The 20,225-nt window shown below is 44.7% G+C and overlaps 1 protein-coding gene across 1 annotated transcript in view; it reads right to left on the bottom strand.

Moving 5' to 3' along the window:
* Positions 1 to 20,225, bottom strand: part of UBA7 (ubiquitin like modifier activating enzyme 7) — a 1,199,654-nt gene that overhangs the window by 1,057,463 nt on the left and 121,966 nt on the right. Inside the window, exons 11-12 of the mRNA XM_078661236.1 lie at positions 15,446 to 15,547; positions 10,701 to 10,781 (exon numbers count right to left, since the gene is read on the bottom strand). Of these exons, the coding sequence (XP_078517362.1) occupies positions 10,701 to 10,781; positions 15,446 to 15,547 (183 nt within the window). The remainder of the gene's footprint in view (positions 1 to 10,700; positions 10,782 to 15,445; positions 15,548 to 20,225) is intronic.

Here is a 20,225-nt window from a genome sequence, read left to right as displayed (position 1 = left end):
GCAGTGATCCTGTATCAGATCCCCTGGGATGCTGAATGTTTCACTGTGATAGACCTATGTCATGCATTCTTTTCGATCCCCTTGCACCCAGACAGAAATTTATTTTCTCATTTGCTTTCAACAGTCACGTGTATGTCTGGAATAGGGTCCCCCAGGGGTACACAGAGAGCCCCTCTATCTTTAATCAGATCTTGAAAAAATGTCTTGAAACTTTAGTCTTACCTGGAAAGTCCGTTGTGGTCCAGTACATTGACGACCTATTGGTGGCGTCCAAAAGTCATAGGGACTGCGTGGTTGACTCCATTGCCCTACTAAATCACATCAAAGTGAAAAGGGACATAAAGTGGCCCCTGAGAAATTACAGTTCTGTTCAAAATCAGTGAAATATTTGGGACACCAGATACAAAAAGGCATCAGAAAAGTTACCTCAGAGAGAGTCAGAATAATCCAAAATATGCAGTTACCCCGTACTCAGAAAGAATTCAGAATGTTCCTCGGAGTTGTAGGTTACTGCAGGCAATGGATTGTGGGATTCGCAGTCCTTGCAAAGCCCTTGATTCAGATGACAAAGAGAGGAGCGAAAGACCCAGTTGAATGGAATGACGAGAGCTTGACAGCTTTCACAAAATTACGAAATTGTCTGTGTACAGCTCCTGCTCTAGGGATGCCTGATTACTCCAAAGAGTTTGGCCTATTCTGTGACACTCGTGACAATTGTGCATTGTCAGTCCTAACTCAGAAACATGGCACAACCAGAAGGCCTGTGGCATATTTCTCTGCCACTTTGGATCCAGTGGCTGCTGGATTACCGGGATGTCTGAAAGCAGTAGCTGCAACATGCACCAGTTTAGAACAAAGTGAGTCCATTATCATGGGACATCCTGTAACTGTGTATGTTCCACATGCATTTGTGATTCTATTGACCCGAACCAAAACTCAGTATCTCACCCCTAGTCGGCTGACTAAATATGAGAGGATTCTCATGGGTGCTGCAAACATTGTCATCACCAGATGCAATATTTTAAACCCCGCCACTCTACTCCCTGAATCAATGGTAATGGAAGGTAAGGGAGATGATGAGCATGACTGTATTGATCTGACAGAGTTCAGTACTAAACCTCGCCCAGACATTAAAGAAACTCCTTTGCCTGTGCATAATGAGGAATGGTTTGTGGATGGTTCGTGCCTGAGGCATGAACTAGGGGGCCTAAGTGCTGCCTATGCTGTGGTATCGTTAACGAAAATTGAAGAAGCGTCCTATTTATTTGGAGTAAAGTCTGCACAAGTAGCCGAATTGATCGCTCTGATTAGAGCTTGCAAATTGGGAAAAGACAAAAGAATAACAGTGTATACTGACAGCCAGTACTGTTATGGGGTGGTGCATGACTTTGGCCAGTTATGGCTACAAAGAGAATTCCTGACTTCATCAGGTACCCCCATTCGAAATGGAAAAGTGGTTCAAGACCTTTTAGAGGCAATCCAATTACCAAAGGAATTGGCAGTGGTCAAGTGTATTGCTCATAAGAAGGGCCTTGACCCTGTATCTTTGGGAAATGATTTTGCTGATCGAGTGGCAAAACAATGCGCCATGGAACAGATGCGAATAAATCCGAAGCGGGGTGGAACTGGAAACAGCTGCCAACTTAGGATGTTTGAAGAAGTGCCTACATGGGATGAAGTGAGAGAATGGCAGCATGTGACGCCCTGGGAAGAGAAAGAGAAGTGGAAGGAAGAAGGTTGTAGACCGAGACGTGAGGATGGTGTCATTGTGGGCCCGAATGGTATGGCTGTGTTACCAGACAACTACTTGCCCCAATGGCCAGACTGATACATGAAGGATCACACATTGGTAGGGATGCCATGGTTCTGGTATTTCAACAGACTTGGTACAACAAAAAGTTCAGAAAGGTAGCAGAGTCCCTTTGCCAGAGGTGCTTGCCATGTCAGCAGTTCAACGCTGGCAAGAGAACAAAAGTTGAGCTGATGAAAATTGGGAGATCAGGGGGTCCCTTTGTGAGAATACAGATAGATTTCATTACCATGCCCCGTTGTGAGGGAAAACGATATGTCCTTGTCATTGTCTGCCTATTTTCAAAGTGGGTGGAAGCTTACCCTGCCACACAATGCGACGCCATAACAGTAGCCAAGTTATTGCTGAGAGAGCTAGTACCGAGGTTCGGGGTTCCAGTCTTTATTGACTCAGATAGAGGCGGACATTTCCAGAATGACATCTTGGCTCACCTCTGCAAAGCATTTGGGATCACACACAAACTGCACTGTGCATATCATCCAGAGGCTTCTGGAGTGGTAGAACAAATAAATGGCACCATCAAGAATAGATTGGCCAAAATATGTGATTCCACTAGCATGAACTGGATAGCTGACTTGCCTCTTGTTCTGATGGGACTCAGAAGCATTCCAGATCGGAGAACAGGCCTGAGCCCCCATGAGATCTTGATGGGAAGAGTGATGAGACAAGCATGGGTACCAGGATACAAACTGTTAAGCATTTCTGATGATTTGGTACTTGAATACTGCAAGCAACTGGGTGACCAAGTGCGTTCTATCTCTCGCCAGATTGGGGCAGACGCCGTCGCCAACCCGACAACTCCAGTTCACAAATTGGTTCCTGGTGACTGGGTTAAAATAAAGAAGCACACTCGTTCAAATTGCCTAGCACCGAGGTGGGGGAAAAAGCGGCAAGTAATCCTGGTAACGACAACTGCTGTAAAGTGCGCCGGCGTTCCCAAGTGGATCCATGCCAGCCATACCCAGAAGGTGATACCTGACGAGGAGCCTGGAGCAGAAGGTTGTCCAGCTGAGGGGTCTGCAGACGTTGGCCCTGAAGTAGCTGACAAAAGACGACCGAGCACCAGCCCAGTGGAGGGTCCTGTAAACATTGGCCCGGAGGTAGCTGATGATGCATGGCCAAGCACCAGTACTGCTAAACATCCAACGGAGACTGGTCCAGAAGTAGCTGATGACGAGCTGCCGGGAATTTGGCCAGAGGATTGGATACCCATAGTCGATCTCTCTGGAGACCCACTCAGAACAAGAGAGCGAATAAGAGAAGACAGAGAGTGGAATAGTGAGGACGAGCAAGGCACAGGCGAAGACCCTCAGATCATTGAGATTCACATCAAGTCTGAGGACGAAGAAGAAGGTCAGACAGGGACAGATCAGGTGATTGACACACCTCCACTAACTCCTGAAATTGAAAAGGGACAGACTAGAAAAAGTGTAATAGTTCAAGCAGAAGAAAATCAAGGGATGGAAGTGCTTGAACAGGATCAGTTAGAATTAGAAGAACGTGTTCAGGACAAAGAAATAGAGACATTCAAAAGCAAAAGCAAAAATTCACCTGAATCAGGCCAGCTTAGTGACCAGGCAGAAGAAATAGATACAAGACCTGGGACTAGTCAGACAGGTAGGGAAGAAACAGAAACAGAAGCGCCACCGACAAGCGAAAATAAGAGAGCATTAGAAGAAAGCCAAGTCACAGTGCCAGCTAAAAGACTAAAGAAAAAGAAACACCTTGAGCCAAGGTATGTTAAGAGACTGAAATTAAGAATAAAAACAGTCCAAGAGAAACTTGCAGATCTAAGGAGAAGTCCCTGAATTGCAGAAATACCTGAAGATAGCTCCAAGAGAAGAAGTGAGCGAATAAAAAGACAAAACGAAAAATATCAGGATCCGGAGTGGACCTACTTAATCTTGGAAAATTTTGAGGAACTTGATATCACTGACGAAAGTGACGGAGAACAGGTTGCTGAGTACTCCAAAGAAGAGGAAGACGAGCTCACCTGAGGTTGCACAGAGTAAGCTACCTGTGTAAACTTACAAAGAGGGGTTGAGAAATTTCTTCTGAGCCCAAATGTCTGAGTCAAGAACGAATGGAAGGCCTAGTTGCAGTGGTTGCAAAACATGCTGCAAAGTATGTATATGTAGTATAGTTATAGTTATATTAGTTTGGATAGGACTAACAGTTTTCATTCCCTTTATGGTTAGTAAAAATACTAATATTTCCCCTACACAGATTACTGACACTGAAGAACTGACAACACGAAGTGTAGAAAGACGTGAGAAAGCACTCAGACAAACAAAACGAGACTTAGATGCATCAGATGAGGAAGTACTACATTACCACGGAATTAGGAATCAGACACACTCAAATGTTTTCGCAAACTTATTAGTACACTATGTAGAGACTATGGAGATTGAAGATTGCTATGTCTGCATGAAGCTACCTACCTCTGTAGCTGAAGGCGTGACATACCATCACTTGCCCCTGACATACGGAATTTCCTGTAGTATTTTAGCAAGCTTATTTTACAAAAGAGGACCGTTACAGTACTATTACTCTAACAATGACGTGATCTTTTCTGAACTTCCCATTCGTGGAAATCTGAATCCTGTACATACCAAAAGTGACGTAATACGTTATATGGGAGACTACTTTCTGACTATAGGCAATATAGACATAGCTGAAGCACATAGAGACAACTTGACCTGTTCATTACATGAACAAGAAAAAATATTTTTAAATATGGCAGAGAAGAGAAGAGAGAGTTTCCAAAGAAAGGCCAATGACAAAAGACAGAAAACTCCTAAATGGGCTGAGGACATGGGGAGCACCTCAACTGGCGGGGCAGGGCCTGCTCTGTTGCTGGATTTTGAAAAGGGAAACTCTGTCTTCACCGCGAGAAGACTGATTATTATAATAACATTTTCATTGGTTCCAGTCAATGTGAACACAATTACAAGGTAATTGGAGGTTGGGGTTTCAAAAATGGGTCAGAGCCTGTGTTTCCTGGAATTTATTATATATGTGGAGACAAGGCTTATTTCAAATTGCCGGATCACTGGTATGGAAGCTGCTACTTTGGCATTGTCTTCCCGAAAATATACCATGTGAATGAAATTGCTGGAAGCAATGAAAACACTAATGGCTTAGTGCGTAGTAAAAGAGAAAGTGTAGGTGAAATAATGGGTAGTATTTTTAGTGCACTGATACCTGGAGTGGGAGTGGTTCTGAACACTCACAGAATTTGCAAATTGTCCACAGTAGTGGATGTGCTGTCTACTGACACAGCTCATGGATTTCTGCTGGTCAATACCGAAATGGTTGCGATCAGATCAATGGTTTTGCAGGACAGACTTGCTCTTGACACCTTATTAGCAAAAGAGGGCGGAGTCTGCCGGATGTTGAAGGCGCAACATTGTTGCACTTACATTCCGGACAAAAGTGTACAGCTAAAAAGATATGGGAAAAACATTACTAATTTGGAAAAAGAACTCAAACCACTCGAGGTTGACAGTGCCTGGAGGAGACTAGTTGATGGTCTCTCAAATGTAGGTCATTGGTTTGCTAACTTAGGTAGAAGCTTATTGTTCAAAGTACTGATGCCAATTGGAATTATAGGTCTTATCCTATTTTTCATATTCGTCTGTTGCTAATGCCGAAGGCATAATAAGAAGTATCAGGTGAATGCAAGAGGAGTGAAACGGAATGCGGATGAGCTTGAATTGGAAGAAATGAATAATAAGATTTACAAAAGGGTGAAAAATTCTCACCCTACCAAAATTGAAAAGGAAAAACTGAACCGCATGTTGGAAGAGATAGAGTTGTACAAAGTGTGAAAGAAAGTTGGCATCTGGTTCCATTTATGTGTGATGATAGTAAATATCATCAAAGAGGGGATTGATAGAGCAAGATTTCGCATCGCGACTTGCTCGATTCATGAACCTCGATTTTGTCATAACCTCATAACCAACGTACGTTATTACTAATTTCTTTTTTTGGGTATACGTGTGTAGTAGCGAAGCTTGCCTATGTGTTTTTCCAATACAAATAACCCGTGTCCATAATATGGCCGCCGCTTTTAAGTTTGCTTCTGCGCATACGTTAGTCACACTCACGTGACTTTACGTAGATGTAGTTTGGAGGGAAAGGGTGCGCATGCATAATAGCAATAACGTGCTGAAGCTTTGTGCTGCTGCTCCTGTAATGTTATCCGTTGCTCTCATTCACTAATGCATAGTATATTTTTATAAAGATGAAACTAAAGTACGAACTTATAACATGTAATACATTCACTTATTTCTATGTATTAATTTGTTTTCGCTTACTTTTCATGTATCTACGACACTGAGGGGTAACGGGGCTGGGGAGTCCATCTTGGAGGGTATTTCTGCGCAGAATCACTCGATGGTGCGGTGACATTGAAACCAAGCCAAAGAAGGTTGATGCCAGAGCCAGCATGGGAACGTGCACCTTCACCCAGCCCAGGCATCATGATTGTATTCTATTTGTTTCAAATTGTATTCTTTCCATTGTATTCTCTGCGACTTCTCGTGGGAACCCCAATCTTGCTAGGCGGCACCCTAGGATGCTAAGTAGGGCTTGTAATAGTCTGTTCTGATTGGTGTGTTAACCAAATCCTACCTTAGGACCAATCGAAATTTGGGGATTCTGACACTTTGCAACATTGGGGGGTGGTACCTTGTCCCAAAACAGTATATCTAGCCTAGGTTCACCTAGGGAAATTGTCCGACTTGTCTGAATAGCTGACCTGTCACTGACCCAACGCACACAATAGGTGACTGAAGATACAGAGGTGCTGCGGAGCTCTCTGTCCGAAATTGACCATAGACTAAGGTTTTACTAAACCTTAATAGTGCTGGCGGAGCACTTTGCTGGGAGTTCGCTGACCCAATCGGGGTCTTGACTGATAGCTGTAGAGAGGGTGGAGCGCAGGCGTTGCTCCCAAACTGCGGGTGCTGGTCGTATCCTGGTGGTCCTGTCCTGATCCTAATCTGAGGGTTTCCTGTCCTGTCCTGGGTGTCCATTCTGTACCTGCTGTCCATTGAGGGGTATCCTTCCTTGAGGGTTTCCTGTCCTTAACTGACCCGTGGCCAGGGTTTGGTTTTTCACACCAGTCTAGGTAAATATCGCTCTAAATCTCTTGAAACTGCACCTTTCTATTTTTCTGTCTTTGCTTTAATAAAGACATATCTTTGCATATGATAAGTTTTTCCATGCTTTTTCCGCAACTCATTGCATCTCATGAAACGTATGCATTTATTTTCATAGCGTGTTCCTATGTTACCCTTCCTTTTACAAATAATTTCCTGTTTACAGTTTATAACTGGTTTGATGGGTTCTATAAATTTTCTCACTAAACTGAATGAAGAGATTTTTCTGAAGTTATAGCGAGTCCTATTTTTCACGTTACTCGAACTGTTTAGATTTCTAAAGTTATCCCATTCCATAGCATAAATGATTCTTGCCCTAGTTAATTCTTCATCACCCATGTCCACTCTTGTATGATTAGTTTACTAGCTTAGCAGGTTCCCAGTCTCATTTCTCTTGAATCCAAAGGTTTTTTGTTTACTGACTTTCTGCTCAATGTAAGTTGGATTTTCACACTGATTTGAACTTTATATAAACTTTATAAAACTTCTAGTTGTCCGTGGTCATTTTATGAAAGTAAAGTCATTTATTGAAGTGTATATTATTTGCTGCCTTTCCTTTTACAGCTAGCTCCCTGATCCATTGTGGTCATAGGTACCCGTAACAGTGGATGGTAAGTCGGGTACACTAGAAATAATCGAAAGGAATCCCACAATTATTGGTAGTAGATTGTGACGTCATCCGATCAATGTATCTGGTGATTTGAAATATATGGGCCCGAAGCGGCGAAATTATTGGTCGGGTGACCCGCGATCTCTAGCAGTAAGTACATAGATGGAACCATTTCGAGGTAAAGTGGTCTCTGGCGCCATGGTTGCACGGCAGCCATGTTCTCTCCTTGGTTATTTCTGGAGCAAGACTCCGAAAGTAGGTGCTCGTTACAGTGAAGACCATAATTAACGCTCCTCACATGCTGGAATCTTTCTCCAAGCACATGGAGGACATTTGAGGAATTTTCCTGTCTTGAGCACCATGGTTTGCATCGGTGTCGCTGCCAGAAAGGGTGCCATTTATTCCAGCCTGGGGATGCCCTAAAGGGATTCCTAATGGCCCAACAACCCGACGAAGGAGCCACCATTTTTTTTGCCTAAGAGGAAAGTGCGTGGAACATTTTGTTTGGCAGATGTCCTGTTACTGCTTGCCTATAAACAAGCCATTGTGTAATATTAATTTACAAAAATAATGACCATATTGAAAGACAACAATCACAAATAAAGTAAAGAATCTAGATTATAATTCTGCTCGCTGGGAAATATAAAAGACATACAGCCAGATTCATCATTGAAAAATGGACTCGCAAAGGGCCAGATTCTGAGAATCTGGTCCTTTGCAAGCGCAATTTTTGCATTTGGGATTCATCATCCCAAATGCAAAAATCGCTAATTGCGAAATCGCTAAATTGCGAGGAATTGCATTTAAGGAATCTCTATTCGAGATTCCTTAAATGCAATTCATTAACCATTTTGAAATTGCGAATTCGCTATTTTTGGCCGCTATTTCCCGTGAAGTCTGACTTCGTGGTAAATAGCGAAAACTTAGAAAAATGCACTTTAGTGCATTTTTCTAAGTTGTATGTTACACACACACATGTCCTTTGGACATGTGTGTGCGCAACATCAGTCTACATTGACATTTCAGGGGTGCTACAGGGTGTCCTTTTGACACCCCTGGCACCCTTGAAATCGCATCCCTATTTGCGATTAGCAAATTGCTAATCGCAAATAAGGAATGACTCCCCATTCACTCCTATGGGCCTACATGAATCCCGTTTTGCAAGTCCTTAATAGCGATTCCTTAATAATCGCTATTAAGGACTCGCTAAACGGGACAATGATGAATCTGGGGGATAGGGGCATATCTAGGTAGGCGTTTTCAAATCGCAAACGGTGCTTCGGTATGTAGGTGCATATTAGCAAAATAAGGAATCGCAAAAATTGCGATTCCTTATTTTGCTCAAGCATTTAAGGAATCACAATTTTGCGATTCCTTAAATGCTATGTAGGAGTGAATTTTAAAATGCGATTTTGGCTTAAGGAATTGCAAAATACCACCTACTCCAAGTAGATGGTATTTTGCGATTTCCTTTCTAAATGCATTTTTTTTTAAAATTCAAAGTGCCATGTGGTGCACAGACATGCCCTTAGGGCATGTATGTGCGCCACATGTACTTAGAGGCACATTCCAGGCGTGCAACAGGTGTCCTTTGGACACCCTGGCACCCTTGGAATTGCGATTCTAAAATTTAGATTTTCTCAAAGAAAATCGCAATTTGAGAATGTATCCCCATTCATTCTTATGGGCCTCTTAGCCCATAGGAATGAATGGGACACTCATTCCTTAATTGCGATTCGCAATTTGCTAAACGCAATTAAGGAATGTTGGAGATTCGCAAAAAAATTGCAAATTATTACTTACATTCCATTTTGCTATTCTCAAATAGCGATTCCTTAAAAATCGCTATTTGGGAATCGCAAAATGGAAATTACCTACATATGCCCCATAATGTAGGCGGTCATTTTTCACAAAATGTCTAGGTGTTCAAGGCACTAGAATCCTCAAGCGTATACAATTCGGATGTAGCGCACCTTTGATTTAGTCAATATATTTTTTAATGCAGCTTTTTGAGACACAAGGCACTACAAGAAACAATAAGACAGGACACTACAAATGAATAATTGTTGGGTCTTAATGTGGAAACCCAATGTCAATGGGCCTTCACAAAAACTTTCCTATATACATTTTTATGTTAACGTATGTGCAAATGACACTTGTGCACACAAGCCAGTTTTTCAGCACCTTTTCTCTCTTTCCCACCTCAATATGAGGATCACAAAAATTGAAGAACTCGTACTCTAAAATTTGAGTTTTATGTGGACGAAGAGTTTGCACCATCACAAAAATTGTTCAATATTAGTATAGAAAATGTAAAAAAAAAAAAGAGTGTCTCGAATCCAATCATCCTTAAAATCTAAATTGAAGATATCCCTGACTGGAATCCTATACTGGATATAAGAAAGCATCACTTGCACAGCTCACACCAGTTGTAAAGAAGAAACTCTTAGCTCTATTCACAAGGGTGAAGTCTCATCAGGTGTGTGGTAGGAAGCCAGCAATCCTAGGCTGAGCAGTAGACTTAAAAGAAAGTTTACAAGGTGTTGCACATTTTGTAGACACATATGCATTAGGCTATTTATTTAAGTTGCATCATTAATTATGCTAAATCATACATCAAATGGGCCACTGTACGCAGGTGATGTATTGGAATCTATATATCAAGATGGAGGGACTCGCAGTGCATAAAAGTCCAGCATACATGCTCCGATGAGCTAATCAAGATCACAGGGGTATGATTTGCAGGACCGGCTCGACGTGGAGCAAAAGCCCAATGATGAAGCACAACACCTATCTAGGTCTGGGAGGGCATTCGTTCCTACGGAGTAATGCTCCTTGCAGACTCTGTGGAACTTAACTGACCCAAGCAGACAAATCCGTACTTACTAGGAATTGCATACCCCTGCGATCTTGATGTATTGGAATCAACAGTGGCTTGGTAAATAAATGCAGTGCTTGGGCCCTATTGTTGGTGGCATTTTGCCTTTTAAAACAGTGTCTATCATTGTTTAGTTTCTATGTATCCAGTGCTTTGCATCTTCCAACTCATCACTAATTTTCTTAAAACCATTCCCCCATTACTCACAGTTGCCGAATGAAAACCCCTCTAACTCACCAGAAAGTACCTCTGTTTCCCGAGCTTCTCCTGGAAGTCACGCCCAAACACAGCAATCTGTCCATCATAACGACACTGACGCTGTTGGGTGAAAAGGTCATGGGTACAGTAACTTGAGTGACTTCTGAGTTAAAAACTATTACAACATGTCCGTTCAATACAGTTGACAGTCAACAAATTAACCCCATTGGAAACACATCAGTCATATGTTGTTAGGCGTGGAAGCCTGAACGGTGGCATCTGCTGTGCCTTTAGGGTGGTGAGAGGCAAAAAACTGATTTTAGTCTGAACACACAGGTTTTGAGTGGCTCTGGGCACAGTGCCCATAGCTGTGGCTTAACAGGGACCACCAATGTTATGCAAAATGATGTCTTATAAAAAAGAATTCAGCTGGGAATTCTCTTCCCATGAAGTGAGATGAGGAAAATTAATAGCTTCAATAGCCTCTAACACAAAAGGTTCATAGTAGACACGTCCCACAGGAGTAATTCTAGCCTCATGCCAGAAAACCCATATGTTGGACCAGCTGCGGCTCCTCCGTTATGATTGCCCCCCTGCCCAAAGAGGCAGACGAAAAATAAAATTATGATTATTTTATTTTTCGTCCGTCTGAGTCTTGTGGGCGGGGGCACAGCACTACAGCAGGGGGATGGGGGTGTTATGCACTGCTGTCAGTGCACAGGAGGGTTTGGCCTGCCGTCTAAGACTGGCCAAACCGTCATGTGCACTGACTTCTCTCCAACTAAGCTGCCTTGTGGGGTGGAGAGACAAGCAGGCACAGGCTCCCAGCTCCCAATGGAGTGCAAAACCAGTGTGCTCCGCCCAATCCCGATGCTGCTCTAATAGTGAGAGCAGCGTCGGGATTGGCCGCAGGGAAGTTTGGAAGCCTGAGTCCAGAGGAGCAAAGGAGCAGAAGATCGGCGAGGAGAAGAGGGCCGAGCGTCAGGTAAGTGTTTTTGTTTGTTTGTTTGTTACTGCTTCCCCACACTGCCCACCATTTTTATCTGACACCCGCCGCTACTGTGTAAGACGCCGCAAAAAGTGGTGGGCTGTGCCCCAAAGAGAGGTGGAAGAAATATGAGGCCCCACTGGTATAGTGCATTGGCATCTCTTTGCTTGTCAGTCAAAAAGAAATGGATGACCCTGCCTATAGGTTCTGCCATATTTAAAATTGAAATACATACAGTGAGAAAGACCAAAGCCAAGGTTTCAACTCCACAATGATATAGCCTCTCACTACAGTCACCTAATTCGATATAAATGAGCATCACTCATGACAACAACCCTACACCACATGCTCGTGGTGGCCTGAAGCCATTGTTGTTGACAGGCACTGATGTCACTTAGTCAAACATCATCAGCTCTAGAATATCACGAGGAGATGCCAGTGGTGCTGCATTACACCACTTTCCAACACGAATTTGCACTATTCAAACAAAGAAAACATGACTAATCATGTCAACCATCCAAAGAACACCCCACCAACAAACATTAACAAACCCAAGAAGGCCAACATGGGTTTGTCAAACTTGGTCACTCTCTTAACTGCCCTAATCAATATCGCATTGCCATCTGGAAGAGTACCTTTTAAAAGGCCAAGCACAGCATTGTCATATGCCCATTCAAAAAAACAAGCGTTAACAAAGAAAAGCTAGCCAACTTCCAAGCAATATTGGACATATTTTACGAGCCTGAAATGCGAGGGACAATCATCACTAAACAATTCTTCTTATCTGCAAATCCATCCCAACATTATCAATTTTCAGTCCAGCTTCCGATAATCCCACTGGACGGGAACAACTAAAGAGGCATAAATCTCAGAGAGCAGCAGATTTTAAGCAAATCTCCTTCATTTCTCGCTGGATGGTATACTACACCCCAGCAACCCTTCATAAACTGTCTCCGACCACTGCTTTTGCTACCAACATTAAGGTGGAGGGGATTGGCTCCATACGTTCTATACATGTCCGAAGTGATACCAATTCTGGGAAGGACTATTCGCTGTTATCAACCAGGCTCCACAGATTAGGATAGCTTCAGGGGACACGTTTAGTACTGTTTGGGGTCTCCAAGGAGGGCAAGCATTTTTTTTTTTTATCGCAATCACATTAACGATTGCTCATTCCCTTATCCTTCAGAATTGGAGAACATGTTTGGTTCCAACCATTCAGGGCTAGAAAGAAAAAATATACGGACTAAGAAGTTCGAAGAGGCATATGCAAAGCATGTGGGGGATCTGAAGAGGCTTTTGGCCATACGACATCATTTAGAGGTTATTGAAAATCAACCTGGGACATAGCTATTCACAAGAATATTTCATTTATTAAGGGGTCCTGGTATCATGTATATAACTCTCCTCTGCGTCTCCCCCTCGTACTGAAAATACGTTTTGTCACTCAACCTGGTCACAGCTTAATTTTTGTTTCTAACCTATATTGATGGAAAATTGATCTATTTTTACACTTTGGGGGGGGGTGTTAAAAACTGAGAAAACTATCATTACTGCTATGCTGAGTCTATTTTGGTGCACTCTGTACTTTGCATTAATGCCACTTTTGCAGTATCTGACTGTATTTTTCTTTACTTGCCTGTTATGGGGAGGTCCATGTAGGCATAGCTGGACTTTAATATTTATTAATGTATAATAGATTTTCTATATGATTTTGTGGATAAAAACCATGAATGCTGCTAGTTCGCCCTCCTTAAAACCTGCACTTTGCACTAAGTCACTTTAGCTCTGTTTTTTTCCCTTTCAATTTATTTGTCCTCTGGGTCTTCCCCTCATAATGAAAATGTGTCTTTAGGGTCCATTTAAACATAGCTGAACCACTGTTTCTGGCGCCTTCTGATTCAAAATCATGAATGCTGCTAGGCGGCTTTATTTTTGCGCACTTTGCATTTGTGCCTCTTTTTCCTGGATTATCGGACTGTATATTTTTATTTACTTGCCCGATACTGGGCGGTCTATGTAGATACAGCTGCATCCTAGTATCAACCTATGTATAATGAATTTTTCTTTACGCTCTCTTGGATGAAAAACTGTGAATGCTGCTAGTTTGCTTTACTCGAAATTTGCACTTTGCACCAAGCCACATTATTTCTTTTATTTGTAATTGCTCTATACAAGGTATCTTTGCCTTACTTGCTTTCTGTAAGATGTTTCTACTTCTATGCAATAAAAACAAAAAAAGTAATTGGGTATGTGGACTGTTTAAGATGTCCCACATCAATTGGGTATACCCTGAGCTAATGTAAAACATGTGAAACCAAGGGATTTTTTCTGGGTTCAAGCTGACCTTAAGCCCCCACTTCAAAGACATAATCTAAAGCATCTTCCACCACCTACAACTACTAAAGGGATTACCCCCCCCCTCCCCCTTGCTAGACCTCCCACCTAGGATAGCTCTGGTCCTGTTGGTGGCTACACTCAGGCTGGACTTTTGCAATGGTATCTACATCTGGCTACTCGCAAAAAGCTCAGAATTATACAGCAATACCCATCCTTAGCCTGGACCACTCTGACTACATTACCCAGTACTGAAGGCCCTGCGCTGGTTAATGATAAAGAAGTGGAACAAATTGAAACCACACCTTTCAGTAACTCCACTCACCACTTAAGCAAGATCCTCCCAAAACACAAGCCAACTAGATGCCTAAACATTGGCATCAATGAGCCTGTTTACCATCCAACTTGCCAAACACAGGCAGTTCAGACAGGAAGATGGTCTACTTTCCAGTCTCAAGCCCTTGAAACTTCCTCCGCCTACACCTAAGACATGATGATTTTTCCAACTTCACTAATGGACTAAAATCCTGCCTGTTTCAAACTGCCTATGGCCCTCACACATCCTGAGTTCACACCATGGCTCACTTCTGGCTACTCACATCATCAGAGTGGTAACCTCAGCACCAGGAACACAGTTCAAGTCCCCTCTTCTTTCCCACAAGCGCCTTAAACAGGTGTCATAAGGTGTACGTGTGAAACAAATGGCTCAAAATAATACAAATATTAACAAAATACACTTTTCTATTTAGAGCACACTGGCACTGCTGTTTTCTTCTGTTATGTTATGTTAAATTAACTTGTAATGTGCATGAATCACCCCTAGAGTGGTATCTCGGCACAGCAGAGAAAACTCAGGGAAGTGGCTACAGTATTAAAAGAGTTCAGTTTTAAGTAGGCCTGGGCGGTAAATTCCATTCCGCTCGCAGAATTTGCGGAATATGGGTAATTTCGCCTTCCGCGGAGAACGCAAAATTGCCCAAAATTCTGCGTTACGCAACTTCGCAAAATGTTTTGCGTGTTTGCGTTCTCAAAATGCGTGTTCGCAAGATATGTGATTGCGAACAGTAAAAAAGCATCGCGAACAAGCAATTCCGCATGTTCGCGGAATTTCTGCGTGTTCACAGAGATTTTTACCGTTTTGCAGAGATTTGCGTAATGCGATTACGCAAATTCCGCCCAGCTCTAGTTTTAAGCAATTTCCTGAAGCTATGGTAAACTTTACACTCTTGTATGTGAATAGGAAGTTTATTCCAATAAGAAGGAGCTAGAAATTCTGAGAACTAACTGTGCCACAGTACCATCCTGGATCATCTCAAATACACAGTAAGATAACAATTATGCGGCTACTCCCCCTACTCTAGGTATTAAAAGTGAGTTTAAGTATTTTGAGTCTGCCTTCTGGCAGTATAAGCTTCCTACCCTAGTAATAGGCAATAGCATAGCACCGATTAATACTCACTGGGGCGCAGGCTTCTTCGGTCAGCACAGTGTCCTCAGGCAAGCACTCCAGGCTGTCGTAGTACATCCACTGTTGCAGCGGCGTAAACTTTCCGGAGCATGCCTGAGGAGTGAGATGGAGCATGAGAGGTGGTATAGGAGAAAGAGAAGGAGGAAGAGCGAAAGAGGAAGATAGAAAGAGAAAAAGAGAGGGGGAGCAAAAAAAAAAGCAGAGGGGAATACTGAAGAGGAAAAGGGCAACGACAGAGGGAAGGTGAGAAAATTCAGGGCTCGGGGTCCGCACCACGAAAAGAAGCGGGAAACGATGAACCATGTCCAGTAAGGAGCGAAGAGGATCACACGGAAAGTCGGAGACGTTCCAACCCAGAGGAAGGAAAAAAAGGGAGCGCAAGCACGAAATCTGGAGCTCACGTGCAGAGTGGGCAGTGGAGTGCCTGATCCCGTAAGAAGTGGGAGAAACACCCTCAACAATGAAGGCTAAACTACGAAAATGCCTTTACTACAAAAGTCTTTTACAACAATTTTTTTAATGCCTTTTATCACAAAAATGATAAATACATTTTTTGTGTGGAATTATTTTGCAGGTAAGTGTGTGTGTGCAGCCGTGGTCGGTAGTGGGAGTACCCGCCGGGCGGTGACATGGGGAGGGAGCGGGGCAGGGTGGGGGGTAGTACTCTATGGATTATGAAGCTTTACAGGTAAGTAAACATATAAATAAATAAAATGAATTTTGTTGCGCGCACTGCATCGCATTTGGGGATGCAGTGCATGCAACGAAATTCATTTTATTTATTTATGTTTACTTACCTGTAAAGCTCCGTAATCCATAGATTACAACACCCCACCCTGCCCCTCCCCACGTCACTGCCCGGCAGGTACTCCCACTACTGACAGCAGCTGCGTGTGTGTATATATATATGTGTGTGTGTATATATATATATATATATATATATATATATATATATATATATATACATATACATATATACACACACACACACACACGTAATTTGTTTCATGGTAAATTATTTTGCAGGTAAGTAACAAGCATTTAAATATAAATATATATATATGTGTGTGTGTGTGTGTAGTATTTTTAGGGTTAAGGGTGGGTATGAGTTTTTGGCTGGCAAGGGTATTTTTAGGGATTAGGTTGGGTATTGGGTTTCGGGTGGCAAGTGTATTTTTAGGGTATAGGTTGGGTATTGGGTTTTGGCTGGCAAGGGTATTTTTAGGGATTAGGTTGGGTATTGGGTGTTGGGTGGCAAGTGTATTTTTAGGGTATAGGGTGGGTATGGGTTTTTGGTTGGCAAGGAGGTTCTAGCCCCCTCTCTGGGGGGCCCAGGTGGGCTCGGGGTAAGCTGGGAGTCGGCTGATTCATCTGCATTGTGAGAGGACCGTTGTCCTGCAGAGGTGCTGGGAGAGCAGACGGTGGGCCTGGAGGCGGTTAGGGGCCTTTGGAGGTGCAGTGGCCCCACATGCAGAGAATGGTGAGGCTCCTTCCCACCCCTGGGGGCCCTGGTAAGCTCGAGGTGCACAGAGAATTGGCCCCCTGTATGCTGATTTGGCCCGGGAGCGACAGTGCTGTGGCCTGTGACGCTATGGGAGCTGGCAGGGGCCTTTGTTGCCCACTGTTGGAGCGGAGGGCCTCTGGTAGGATCTGGTGGTGCAACCATATGCCTGAATCTGTTGGCACTCTTGGAGGAGGAGGAGTGGGTCCTTGTTAGGACTCTCAGTGACTTAGTGGAGGATCACCCCTCATCTGGCCCAGACTGGGGGGCCCCAGGAGTCTGGTTGGAGGCCACATGGACTATCGGCAGCTGGCGGGGGCAATGGTGGCTTCTCATAGGCTTAGACTGACTGCCCCTGTAATGGTGCACACTAAGAAGGAGGTACAGCGCCAGTAAAAGGGGATGTGGGGGCAGAGGACTGCGCTGGCAGGCCAGTGATGGACCTGGAGACCCACACATCCACGATCCTAGCAGCCTTTCAGGACATGAAAGATGCCTTGAAACATAAGATTAAGGTGGTGGTAATTGATGTGGGTCTTCTCAGGATGGACTATACCAAACTGGCATAAGGTCATGGATGTGGATTTGACTACTGCCCGGGATCATCCAATTGTGGTGGAACACGAGGACAAGTGGACAAGGCTGCAGAGTGAGGTGGAGGTCCTATCGGCAAGAGTGGAGGATGCTGAGGAACGCTCCCATCAGAACAATGTTCACCTGGTGGGGGTTCAGAGAAGGCAGAGGGATCCTTGAAGGAAAGGTTTGTAGAGCAGTAGCTGGCCTCGGAAGTGCAGGGAGACACTGTGATGCCTCTGTAATCTATGTTGAGGGCGCACAGTGTTCCGAGCTGGACCCAGCGCCTGGAGCAGCCATCAGGCCCAAAGTGGCCCACTTAATTAATTTCAGGGACCAGGACCATATCCTACAACAGGCACGTGCTCACAGGAACTAACCGATTGACAATAGCCTGGTGAGCATTTATCCGGACTACACAACACCGTCCAAAGTAAATGAGAGTCCTTTTTGTTGATCAAGACACATTTGCGCCACCTCAACTTCAAGTACACCCTGTTGTTTATGGCCTGTATCAGAGTGGTTTACTTCTGTACGTAGCGAAGGAGGTTTGGGACTGGTTGGAGAGTCAAGGTCACCCGATGCCACAGGACCAAGTTGGTGAGTGATCCCTAGAATGGCAGACTCGGCAGCCGAAGCCGGTTGAGGGTGACCCCCACCAAGGCAAAGGCACATACGGAGAGGGACAAGGTGCTCGTGGAGCTACGGCGTGGCCTCCTGCAGCCTTCAGTGAAACTATGGGCGACCCAGGCTCCTGCTTCGGAACCATCGGAGGATGGGCCGGCTAGTTCCAGTGCCAATGCAGAGGAGGTGGAGTTTCCGTGGGTCACCAAATGATTGGAGATGAGGTTGCCTGATGGGCTGCCTGCCTGAGAGAGGCCGATAGAACTCCTTGAGGTGTGGGGGTCGGGCTGAAGGTGGGGCAGAACCAGCGGGACCGTCCAGGAATTGCCTTTAATGGACTTGGTAGTAAGCAGTGCATACAGTTGGGGGAGCAACAGGCACTACAAGCAATGTGAGAGGGTAATCATTTTATACCCGCAGCACGAGTGGGAAGGGGGTGGAGTGGGAGGTACAGCTGAAGGGAGATACAATGTCCTTAATTGCTATGGTGACAAGGAGGCAGATGAGAGGTATAGGGTATAGGGGGCACACAGATCACACACAGACATTGGCATGGATGGGTTTTCAACATGTAGCCAGGGGCACTTCCCTTAGAGTCCTCCACTGGAATTTGAATTGGCTTGAGAACAGGCTGAAGTGGTACTTAGCGTGACAGGCTCTGGACTTAATCCTGCTACAGGAAACACACCTGAATGGTTCCTATTGTGACTTCCTGGGGAGGGGTATTTCTAAGCCTTTGGTTCATGTGGGTTACTCAGCTGGGCCCTGTGGGGGGTGGAATTCTGGTTTGCAGGTCTACACCATTCCTGATAACGTAAACGTGGGCCGTTTTGTCGGGATGTTTGGCGGCAGTAGGGGCTTGCAGAGGGAATCCAGCTGGGTGGTGCGGTTTTAGGGGCAGGGTGGGGGGTTAGTGGACTCGGACATACAATGGAGTCCGCTGAATCGCCAACTCGGCGATGCAGCGAGCACAAGGTAAATAGTTGTATTTATTTATTTACTTACTTTACTCCGTTCCGTTGTATGTCCGAGTACACTACCCCCCCCACCCTGCCCCTCCCCGCCCCACCACCCCGCAGCACTCCCTCTGCGACCCACCACTGGGCAGGAGATGGCTTATTGAATGGAGCGCGTCAGATAGTGAACTTCTGGTACTTTCCAGCGACCTGGTTTGAAGATTATAAGGACATGGATCACTGATTGCCTGGAGGCATTGTTACTGGTGGGGGGCCTTAACCTGACCCTGCACAGAGAAGTGAACTGCATGGTGCAGACAGTGGGGGGCACCTAAGGATGACACAAGACTTCACGCTTTTTTGGGAGCTATGGGGTTGGGGGACATTTGGCAGGCAACATACCCATGGGACCAGCAGTTCTCGTATGCAGCGCAATGCTTCATGCTCACTGGCACACCTCAATTATTTTCTGGCTCCTGGGACCCAACATTTTAGGGTACAGAAATACCGCCTATTTGACAAAGGGCGTTTTGGATCATTCCCCCATTGTTACGGAGTTGTGGGCTCCCAGGCCCCATTCCAGCTCTGGCTGGCATTTAGACCCATGGGAGCTGACAAACTGGGAAACTATCTGCCACATTTTGGAGGTGTCGGGCCAGTACTTCCAGGAGAATGAGGGTTTGGTGTCCTCTGAGAAGGTATTCTCAGAGGCATATAAGACAGTGGTCCAGAACAGCTAATCGCGCATGTGGTGGAGAAGAATAGGAAGAGACACTGAAAGGTGCTAGAGTTGGAGAGGGAACTGTCGGACGGGAACGCAGAATAAGTGGAGCAGCCAGAGCTCCGCTGAGGGAGGACTATGTGCGGCTGGTCCACCAGAAAACGAGGAAACTTTACTGGGCGCGGCAAAGCAGGCTCTTTGAGATGGGAAATAAGGCAGAGAAGCTGCTGGCGGGGTTGGCTAGGAAGGAGGAGGGCCAACATTGGACCCGAGTGGTCGAGTGGTCTCTCATGGGTGGAGAGGGAGGAGATGCCTGCAGAAATATCCCTGACCTTTGCTCATTATCTTAGCATTCTTTATAATTCCTGCCTCTCATGGGAGGCGGTGGACAGTATG

Source organism: Lissotriton helveticus, chromosome 9 (genome assembly GCF_964261635.1).
Source record: "Lissotriton helveticus chromosome 9, aLisHel1.1, whole genome shotgun sequence".
NCBI classification, from domain to species: Eukaryota; Metazoa; Chordata; class Amphibia; order Caudata; family Salamandridae; genus Lissotriton; species Lissotriton helveticus.
Note: the sequence above shows the minus strand (reverse complement) of the source record. Positions and strands in the feature narration are given on the sequence as shown.